The following is a 10974-nucleotide window of genomic DNA, read 5'->3' as shown; positions in this document are numbered from 1 at the left end:
TATATATATATATATATATATATAGGTGTAATTATCACGCCGCATGTGCATAAATCAATAGCAATAATAGCACGGCAAAAATATCGTGCAAACACCCAAACAAAACTTCCCAACAAAATAACGTGCCAATATCACATCTCATAAATTGTACCTCAAGCGCTCAAATATTACAATTTACCACAAAATTCAATAATACATAAATTTCCATAATAAGGAGCCCATTGCTCGACCATTGTGTGCAAAATTTTAACAAATATTTTCGGGAGTGAACAACTCAACAAATAATATTTCACATAAGAATCAAAGTGGCAATTCTACCAAATCATCATGTAGAAACAAAACCAACAAAACAAGAATTTTGGCAAGACAATTAAAGTATTTAATAAGTACCAAAAATTTCTCATTTAATACATAAGGCGTCTAAGGATTTTAACCAATGTAATTTGCACATATAACCCAAGTACGTACTCGTCACCTCGCGTACTTGGTTTTCAATTACACAAATTGTACATAAGACTTAAGGGGTAATTCCTCCACTCGAGGTTAAGCAAGACACTTACCTCAAACTGCGCTCAATCAGTCAAGTAGTGTGCCCTTTCCTCGTTTTTTACGACTCCGATCGGCTCGAATCTAGTCATAATTAATTAGACTCAATCAATACAAATTGTAGGAATAAATTCCATATGAAAATATAAATTTTCTACAAAAATCCGAAATTTAACCCAAAAATTGCATGTGGGGTCCACGTCTCGGAACCCGATAAAAGTTATAAAATATGAACGCACATTCACTCACGAGTTCAACCATACTAAAATCATCAAATTCCGATATCATTTCGTCCCTCAAATCGTGATTTTTCGTTTTGAAAATTTTCTTCAAAACCCAACATTTTCCTCAACTCAAAACACAATTTAAATGATAAAAATGAAGATAAAATCATGGAATATATTAAATACTAGGTGAAGAACACGTACCCAATCAAATTGCTTGAAAAACCCACCAAGAATTGCTCAAAACCGAGCTATATAAGTCAAAATATGGTAAAAATGGCCTAACCCTCGATTTGAAAAACTTATATTCTGTCCAGTTGACTATGCATCGCGATTGCGGAGATTGGGTCGCGATCGCGGAAAAGAGAATTGAGGCTACCAAGAAAGACCCTTCGCGATCGCGAGTGAAGGGACGTGAACGCGATGAATAATGGACAGGAGCTTACGCGAACGCGGGGTAAATGATGCGAACGCGAAGTAGAAGAAAGCAGACTTTCGCGATTGCGAGAGGTACTATGCGAACGCGATGAAGAAAAATGGGGCGGATCAACAGAACACTACGCGATCGGGACTGGAGGTACGTGATCGCGAAAGAGAGCACCAGACACTAGAAACCAGTAATCCAAAAATAGAAGAAATTGGCCCGAGGCCCATCCGAAACACACCCGAGGCCCCCGGGACCCCGTCTAAATACACAAACAAGTTCCATAACCTAACACGGACTCACTCGAGATCTCAAATCACATCGAACAACGCCGAAAATACGAATCGCACCATGAATCGAACATAAGAACTTTCAAATCTTCCAACTTTGAAAACTCGTGCCGGAACCTATCAAACCAACCCGGAATGACGTCAAATCTTGCAGGCAAGTCATAAATGACATAAAGAAGCTATTCAATTTCCCAGAATCAGATTTCGACCCCGATATCAAAATGTCAACCCCCGGTCAAATTTCTCAAAAATTCATCTTTCGTCATTTCAAGCCAAATTCTTCTACAAACCTCCAAATAATTTTACGGACACGGTCCTTAGTCCATAATCATCATACAGAACTATTGACATCATCAAAATTCCATCCGAGAGTCATTTGCTCAAGAGTCAACTCTCCGATCAACTCTTTCCATTTAAGCTTCTAAGTAAGGATTGTTCTTTTAATTAAATTGTGAATCTTCCGTAAATCAAACTCGACCACACCCGCGGGTCATAATACATATTGCGAAGTTTCTCGAGACCTTAAGTCACTGAACATGGCATAAATTCTTAAAACGACAAGTCGGGTCGTTACACAAACACAACTTCATCTTCAATTCAAATTTTAGTGAAATTCTAAATTTGAATTTATTTTTTTTGGAATTCATGTCCAAACGCCTACTTAGAGTCCGTTTGGACATAATTTTTTTTTACGTTTTTCCGAAATTTTTTTATTTTTTCTTGAAATCAGTGTTTGGCCATAAAATTTTTAATTTTCATTTGAAGATACAACAACAACAACAACAACAACAACAACAACAACCCAGTATAATCCCACTAGTGGGGTCTGGGGAGGGTAGTGTGTACGCAGACCTTAACCCTATCATGAGGTAGAGAGGCTATTTCCAATAGACCATCGGCATCCTTCCCCTCCAAGAACTCCCCACCTTGCTCTTGGGGTGACTCGAACTCACAACCTCTTGGTTGGAAGTGGAGGTTTGAAGATGAATTTTGGAATTTTTTGAAAATTTGAAAAACTACAAAAAACTGTTTTTCAAAATTTTCACTCAAATCACTCACAAAAATTCAAAAACAACCCAAATTATATTCATGTTCAAACACAATTTTCAAATACCATTTTCAATTGAAATAAAAAATTCACTTTTTTTGGAATTTTACTATTCTTATGTCCAAACGCCCACTTAATTTGTTGTCTAGTTCCACACTACACAATTACTACATAATAATGGAATTAATAGAGCTGGGTCATCATTGTTTAGCTAATTCCACACATCCTTATTTTTTTTCCAGTTGATTATTAAGAGCAACAAATTGTTAGATAATTTCTTTTCATCTATCTAAACTTTAGCAGGTAGAGTTGCTTGATAACTGTTCTGTACCACTAAAATGTAGACACTCAATGAAATATCCAGATATTTACAAACTGGTTCTATCACCACAGTTCTGGAAAAAAAATATTAACTGAGCCACAACTTTAAGAAATGAGTAGTAGGATTATCAATAGTGATGCAAAATTTATTTTACAGTAATAATTTACAGGTAAGATGCTGCTCCCTGTCTGCTCATAATCAGAACTCATCTGGTAGCATCCGAGTATTTTTCTTATGCATCAGCTCTTCATCTAGACTATCAACACGATCATCAGGTAAGAAAGCAGGGAGCATTTTGGACCAAAATCTTTTGGCTTAGAGTTAAAGGTTATGTTTCCAGGTTTATCCGAGATTTTGTCCCCAGAATAATTGCTTAGAAGCTTCGCTGTGTAGCTACCAAAATCGATCCTTGTTAACACTCAAGTAACCAGACATGACTTTTCCTCCGGTATTCCTCATACCATCTATGAGGAAACACCATGTGGAACCCAATGCTCCAATGAAGAAATCATCTTCAGTTGCCAACAAAAAATTAACAAGAGGATAATTCGTGCTCGTCTCCCTGCCAAGACTGGCTTCATAATTTGCCATTGTCATGTTACCCATTTGGCGTGTCACATTTGTGTAGTAGAACTTCCAATGCTGGTACAGTCTCGATTGATCCACAACTTCCTGTTATGTTGGAAGATGTGTTATAATGAAAAATCAGGGAGAGAAAAACAACTGAAGTATGAGAAAAGTGTCATACCTGCATTTCTGTTGAAAGCCAGATGCTCTTAAGATTAGGGAAGTGCTCTCTTATGCGCTCAGCGAGATGCATGTATTCTTTGAACCCTACAACCTTCATCTCACATGCCTTGTCGCCCATCCGGACATGCATGCTCAGCATTGGCCTAGGAATCCAAGGTTTATGACTTGACCATACAAATTTTGCAATGTCATGTCCGGCCTTTTCTACTCCCTGAAGAAAGGAAATGAAAGGGAAACAATTTTCTTTTTAATCATACAGATTCATATTGAAGCATGATAAATAATTTTCTGTTACACTATTGGAATAAATCCGAGGAGGATATCACTTCTCCACACGAACAGAATAAAGGAAATTTATATTAGATTTGATCGATGACCGAAGATGAGAGCGCAATGAGATGGCATGATCCTATAAACTGTATCACAATATTCAATATTAGATGAAAAGGTAGAACCCTGAAGAATTAGCTTCTAGTCAAGAAGAGATGAATAGAGTTCTGTACCTCTGAAAAATCTCTAAGTGGACTTTCAAGAACCATTTTCGCTGCTTCCCAGCCAAATGCTGCATGTCGTGCATGGTTTAGCAAGTCGCATGTGTACTCAGTCTGAAATCGCATTAGGTAGCGCACTGCCTGGAGAAGAAAGATATAAAAGTCATGACAAATACATATGCTTTTCGCCTTGCACATCGCTGATAAAGCTATTTATTGAATGCACTGGAAAAAACAACAGGTAAAAAAGCTTTTGAATTGCAGCTGGAAAAGGGCAGATTGATGAGAACATTAGCATCCATTTTGTTATATACTAAGGGTACCAACTGAAAGAGCAATGATTACAATTTTGCACTGTTTTATTTGTCTTTCAAAAGAGTCGATATAATTACACACAAGGAGCATGCGAACATCCGAAATTATATGATGTTCTAAGTAGGCCTACTGACTCTACCTGAGCTCGCCACCACCTCCTATCCATTTTGCGATGATAAGCAATTAGAGTTCCATTTATATCTGTTGTTGGCTGCAAATAACTCCAAGGTTTGCCCCATGACCTGAAATCAAGATGCTTTGAGTTGCATGAACTATATAATACTATCTCCATCCCAAAATAAATGACCGGGTTCAGAGTTATATTCTGCTGATTTATGGTATGATTTTGGACGACATTCCTTTGACGTTCCTGAAAACTAAATTTGCATGTATACAAACTACATAAAAGCACTAACAAGTGTAAATCACAAGTTTTAATATTAAAATGGAAATCCAAAACGAAAAGTTATTTTGACTTCCTAATTAGTATAAAATGGACAGAACAATGTACTTGATATTGCAGAGTTATTTATTTTCACAGATGGCATATGTTACAGCTTTTACCTTGGAGTGTGTCCAGACCATATCTCCTTAGAAGTATAGTTTTCTTTTATCGTTATGATCCCTTTTTCCCATGCTTCTTTTTGTTTCATAAGCTCAAAAGCACGATATCTGCATTCCTGGGATGTTTCTGGAAAGAAGTAGCAAGACCAACTGGAGCGTGACGAACCTATGAAGGCAACAGTGATAGAATTTCATGCCAATAGCCATACTATCATGTCTCAACTTCAAAATGCACTCAGGAAGGAACTCCATAGTCTTAACATGGCACTTTTAATGTTTGTTCGTGAGACTATTCACAGACCAATTGTCTTAACTTTTCTAAGTTTTTGGTGGGATCCTGGAATAATGCATATAAAGTTAATGGAGATTTGAAATAGGTTTGACAAACTAAAGGGGATGTAATGTAGAACCAAAATAAGAGGAAAGTCATCAGTTTTTTATGTTCTCCTGTGATTTCTAGAACTGTTTTTGCCCCTAATGGTCAAATGTTGATGACCCAAAGGGGTAAAAGTGTAAAGAACAAGCGGCGACAATTAGAGCTACCTTTACAACCATCATGATCAGCACGATTATAATAGCTCGTAACAAGGACCCTTTTCTCATTGATTGCTATTGCAAGAAGACCACACATTCCGGCTATCTGGGCACCAATACCAAACCCAGGTATTCTCTCCCAGTCAGCTATCAGAAATTTCACATTTCCATCACCGCAGTTCAAAGGATGCTGATGGAGCCATATATCACGTTGCACCTTCCTTGTTAAGGGGTAGTTCTCTTCATCTGACCCCTTGATCTGCAATTGCTTCTTATGTTTGAGATGTTTTTTGGTATTGAAATATGAAAGCGGATATCCTATATTTTGTAGTGTTTGATAAAAGAAATGATTAATTAATCCCTAGAACTTATTAGAATAGAAGTACTGCACGACAATAACATACCCAGGGAGGATAAGCTCCTTCAGATACTGTTTGATGCCTATGATACCGCAGCTTCTCGTCTTCTGCTGTCAAAAGGAAGTTATCTAATTGTCCCTTCCATATAGTCCATGGAGGGAAACTGTCATTTCGAACTCGGGTATCAAGTCGTTTATTTGTTTCTGCACTCAGCTTGCAGTCCTCAAAGTGAGGTGCTTTTGGTAACTTGGATTTACCCAGACGATTGTCTTCATTTGCTGATTTAGTCAGTAAGTTACTCCAAGATGAGTACAGTAATGACACCCTCTCATCTACCCCCAATGCAATTTTTTCCTGGGGAAAAAACAACCTTTCCGAGTTCTTTTGTTTAACATCGCAGTCTCCACCTGTAACATATCAAAAACAAGGTTAGTTGCTCATAAGATTTCCGCAACAACAGGAAGATGTATATGTTGTTCGGTGCAAACAAATAATTAAGAAATTGATATTATTGACGAAGACAACCACTCTTCTTCTTCACTCCTTTTATATACTGGGAGTGGAGTATATTTAGAGTCACACAAGACGTTAATAAATATCAGCTTAAGTAGTGCTTTCCATTGCAGTAGCTGTGCCATAACATAAGTTATAGATTCCAATGGGTACCAGATTGCTTAGGCAAAGTATTTAATCCCATGTTTGATCTAATTTCACCTTTTTTGTCAGCGCCTTTTTGTCAGAAATCATGTCGCTTCTAGTCAAATATTCTTTATCTACCAGATCTGTCTCCTCTTATCAATTATACAAAGGGAAAATAGAAAAGTGCCACACCAGTCAAAATAGCCTTAAAGTTGAAGTCAGCTAACATAGAGCAGTTATACAAAAAAATTGGAATAAATCATACAAAAGTTTTACTCAAATCAGTTATATTCCAACCTTAGGTTGCATCAAAGTCACTCTTGGAACACATTTAATGATTCTTGTGTCCTGCTACTTTTTTCATGGTTTAGACTAGACCATAGTCATAAAACTGCTATACAAGGATTATTAAATCTGGTTTGTAATGCAGATGACAATTGACATGTATCCTAAAAATCAACTGTTTTCATGACCTTCAATATCATCTAATATAATATTCAAGAGCTAGCTTATCCAAAAAAAAAAAAAAATTTATCAAAGGAAGGAAAAAAGAAGACACTCTTTTCCGGAATTAGAAAGAATCTTCTACAAATGCACAAGTGAAAATTTGCGAGGTCGGAAATGAATTTGACTTACTTATTATGCTTGTGGAAGTAGAATTGGATGTTGAAATACCAGATGAAAAAGCTGAAAAAGAAAGGCCACCAAACTGAAAAGCACCAAATGAAGTAAGAGCAGCAAGAAATAAAGAGGTGAGGCAAACACCACAGAGAAATCCAACCACACAAATTCGACATGGAAATGAGCTTCCCATTTGCATAGCCCTCTGTGAAACAACTCTTTCAAGAGATCTCTGATTCAAAGCTTCCATCTTTTCCCCACAAATGACCATTTCACTCTTTCAAAAGGAGTAATAGTCATGTGCTTTGCTTCCCAACCTACTTTTTAACTGTCCATCACATGAAATCCTTTCCTTTTCCTGTTATGCTTTTCTTCCAACTGTAAAATTACAAAAAGAAATAGCCCCTCAGTGTTAATATAGCTTTATACACATAATAAATAATCTTAAAAAGGGAGAAATGGAGTAATTAACACTGAAGGTCGATGAAGGAATGCATCCCTTTCACAACACGCCACACTCCCACAATAATAATAACAAATTAATTAAAGAGAGTAACAAAAAGTGGAAACCTCAAAAGCGAAAACTGTTGTCTCACGGAGTGTAACTTTTTAACAGAACAGCTGGAATTTATGAAATGAAATTACTGAATGTTCATTCCTTAATTGAAAAGGAACTTTTGAAGAGACTGGAAATACAGTAGTAATAAATAAACCAAATACATGCTTGAAGCTTTTTCACCTATTATGAAGATGGATGTTGGGAAATGACTCATTTTAAGACAAAGCTGGCTTCTAATTATAAGTAAAATTTGCCTAGGATGAAGAGGAATTTCTTTTGTGAAGTTGAAATATAGCCAGAGATAAAGTCAGTCCTCAGTAATTGGACTAAAAATTCAGTGCCGCGAGTGATAGATAGAAGACGATACAACCACATACCCAATGTGTAATCAAGAAGACCATGCAATGAAACAGAGACAGCCAATTAGCAGAGAAGAAAGGCACCCAAAAAAAGGAGAAAGAAAGAAAATAGCTCTGTAAAAATTGGTCTCACCAAATAAACAAAAAAGCTATAATAATTCCAAAAAATGAATAGCATTTTCAGCTGAAGAAAAGGAAAAGAAGAGGCAAAAAATTGTCACGGATGAAGACATGGGAATCTTACCCAAGAAGAAGACAACATCCAGCTGTACTGAAGTACCAGTTACTCCAGTGTCATTTAGCGGCTACATTATGGGATTAGTAGAGCTGAGAATTAGGTCCCACTTCATTAACTTAGTACTCTAAGATTTTAGCAAAATTAAATCTCATATCGGGCAAAATATGGAAGAAATATTAGGTAGATAAATAAACAAGTCTTAAAACTTTGGTGACTTAATTCAAAATCGTGTAAACTTAGTGAATTGGGCTGTTACATTACATACCCTTTCTCATTCAAACAGAAGTGATGGATTCTTTTCTTTCATTTTCTTCCTCTTCCTCCTCCTAGTCCCATCGTCCCCTCTCCCCAGTCTCCTCAATATCCCCATGACCAAGGGCAGAGCTAGATTATTAATTAGGGGTTTTGCTAAACCTAATAATTTTTGCTCAAATTATGTTTTGTGCTAAAAAGTTTTACTTAATATATATGTCTTATAATTTATTTCTAACCCAGTAAATTATCATGTCTTATAATTTACTTAAAATTCTGGCTCAATGCTATCCCATCCCACATGCATTCGACTATCATCACCTAATTTTTTTCACCTAACCAAACCCATAAAATTTCATCTTCCTCCCCTCCGACTGAGATAACCTGCATCAGATGTCCCAATGGATATTACTCCACTAAAAAAGACAGTAACATCTAAAGTTAAAATGCAAATTATGATTCTTTAGAAATGGTAATAGAAAAAGGGAATCCTCATTAAGGTAGTCAGGAAATGGACAGATTTGGGGTTCTACGCTGTAAAAAAAGTGATTCGCAGGCTAATTACGAAAATTAAAGGCAAACTGGAAGTTGCCTAGGCAGGATTCGACTTGGTAAATGGCAGAATGAGAATTGAGGTGTAGACGTACTTAGGGTTTTGACAGTGAGAGAAAGAAGATAATGAGAGGAAATGTGAATTTGCTAACATTTTGCTTAAATTAATGAAGTGGGTCCTGATATTCCACTTGTCAAATTTTAGAAGGTCTCACCTAAATTGTGTTGGTTGTGTGACACGCAAAAACAATTGTCATTGTTTTGCAATGTGCATTATTAAAATAAAATGTACGTGCTCACTGTTTACAATAACTTTATTTTTCCAATTTCTTTTTAAATTTCCAAATGAGTACAATAATAAGATTAGTTGCATGATTTTGAAGGGAAAGAATAAATAATAGTATTTATTATCACTTTTGTAGATGAGGATGAGTTGTGCCTCATTGATAGAAGAGGTCTATGATTCAATTCTACCTGCCTCACAAATTTTCCACCAAAGAGGATTGCTTCAGATATTTGCCAAAAAAATGTTTAAGGAGAGATTTCAAACCTCTAACCTTTGTAAGCAACATCAGCCACATAACCTGCGCCAAGCTGATTCCTTGTGAAGCGGTGTCACTTATTTTTATTTTTTATCTACTATAAGATTCAGTATAGTACTAATATATGTATTTAGTATAATTTTCTCGCGGAGCAATGTTACTTCAATCAATGTGCATCTGCCGTTGCACACTATAATATATACTACTTAGGTGTAGAGAAAAAATAATATACCATTTAGGTGTACAGTTTAATCTCATCTTTGATCAGGGACAGGGACGTACGCGTGATTTTTAATAAGGTGTCCACGTTTAAATAAGTAAACCAATGAATAAAACAATATAATAATATCATATTTTATAATATAAAAAAACCACAATTCAAGTACACTATTGCTTTTTAGGAAAGGAGTCGTAGGATCAAGCCTTGCTGGCTGAGTAAGGGTGTTTATCGGACGGGCTGGATCAGGCTGGTCACGGAAAAAAGAGTCTGCCCGATTAGAGGGGCGGGCTGGTTAGTGGGCTGGGGTTCTGGGCTGGTTAGTCGGCTGGGGTTCCGGGCTGGTAGTGAACTATGATAATCCGGGTTTTATTGGGATCGTCCGGGTTCGAGCTTATTCTGTTCAAATCGGACCGGGTTTATATATATAGTGTATTATATTTCTTTATTCAATGTAATTGACACTTAAGTGCTTGCAAACTTTTAAGTAATAAAATAAGTATTTTAAGACATAAAATTAAACTTTTAAACTTTAAAGTTTAAAGTGTTAAATTTGAAATTTGAATTTTATATTTTGAAAATTGAAATTAAGTGGCTACATAATTTTTTAATAACCAATATATAAGGATCAAACTTCAAAGGCTTTCATTTTATATTTTCATTGCATAATAATACTTCAAATTAATTTGCAAGTTCTATTTTAATTTTTAAATTTTTGAACTTGCAAATTAAAAGTTTACAATAATTATAAAAAATTAGAAAGAGTACGTCACGTGTTTTGCATCATTATTGTAAGTTCTTCCATGTCAACATGAGGTTCTTGATTTCCGCCATTGCTTGAATCGGAACCATAAACTATTATATCTCCAATTTTTTGGTTCTCCAATTCATCTACCTCTTTACATCCTTGATTTAGTTGTTCTGGTCTTATCCAATCTCTGAAGCATACTAGAACTTTCAAAATGTTTCTACCCAATGAGTGACGGTATCTCCTAGTTGCTGCCTTGCTTAACTAAATGCGCTCTCTGATGCAATTGTTGAAATCGCTACATTTAGCCCGTCTCGAGCCATGGCCGAAAGAACAAGAAACTTATTTGAATTGCTCTTCCACCAAGCCAAAGGTAGAAA

At 36.0% G+C, this 10974-nt stretch overlaps 1 protein-coding gene across 4 annotated transcripts; it reads right to left on the bottom strand.

Annotated features, from left to right (window-relative positions):
- Positions 1 to 2957: 2957 nt before the first annotated feature.
- On the bottom strand, positions 2958 to 8565 carry LOC107806883 (uncharacterized). 4 transcript variants are annotated; one of them, XM_016631153.2, is made up of 9 exons: positions 8290 to 8565; positions 7143 to 7505; positions 5913 to 6274; positions 5518 to 5767; positions 4975 to 5140; positions 4550 to 4652; positions 4108 to 4236; positions 3603 to 3815; positions 2958 to 3526 (listed from the first exon to the last, which is right to left on the bottom strand). In XM_016631153.2, exons 2-9 carry the CDS (start codon positions 7396 to 7398, stop codon positions 3248 to 3250), a joined length of 1758 nt encoding a protein of 585 aa, XP_016486639.1. In that variant the 5' UTR covers positions 7399 to 7505; positions 8290 to 8565; the 3' UTR covers positions 2958 to 3247. The 4 variants fall into 4 exon arrangements, with proteins under 4 accessions (XP_016486639.1, XP_016486642.1, XP_016486640.1 ...); XM_016631156.2 differs by having other exon boundaries at positions 8064 to 8292; XM_016631154.2 differs by lacking the exon at positions 8290 to 8565 and adding an exon at positions 7867 to 8196.
- Between the last annotated feature and the right edge of the window lie 2409 nt (positions 8566 to 10974).

This window comes from Nicotiana tabacum, chromosome 2 (genome assembly GCF_000715075.1).
Source record: "Nicotiana tabacum cultivar K326 chromosome 2, ASM71507v2, whole genome shotgun sequence".
Lineage (NCBI taxonomy): Eukaryota > Viridiplantae > Streptophyta > Magnoliopsida > Solanales > Solanaceae > Nicotiana > Nicotiana tabacum.
Note: the sequence above shows the minus strand (reverse complement) of the source record. Positions and strands in the feature narration are given on the sequence as shown.

Excerpts from the sequence above, each read along its gene's own strand:
- LOC107806883 (XM_016631153.2), bottom strand. The coding sequence starts at position 7,398 with ATGGTCATTTGTGGGGAAAAGATGGAAGCTTTGAATCAGAGATCTCTT. Across the intron at positions 5,768-5,912 it reads AAGGAGCTTATCCTCCCTGG|ATCAAGGGGTCAGATGAAGA; the intron begins GTATGTTATTGT and ends AAGCAATTGCAG. Across the intron at positions 4,653-4,974 it reads TGGTCTGGACACACTCCAAG|GTCATGGGGCAAACCTTGGA; the intron begins GTAAAAGCTGTA and ends TCTTGATTTCAG.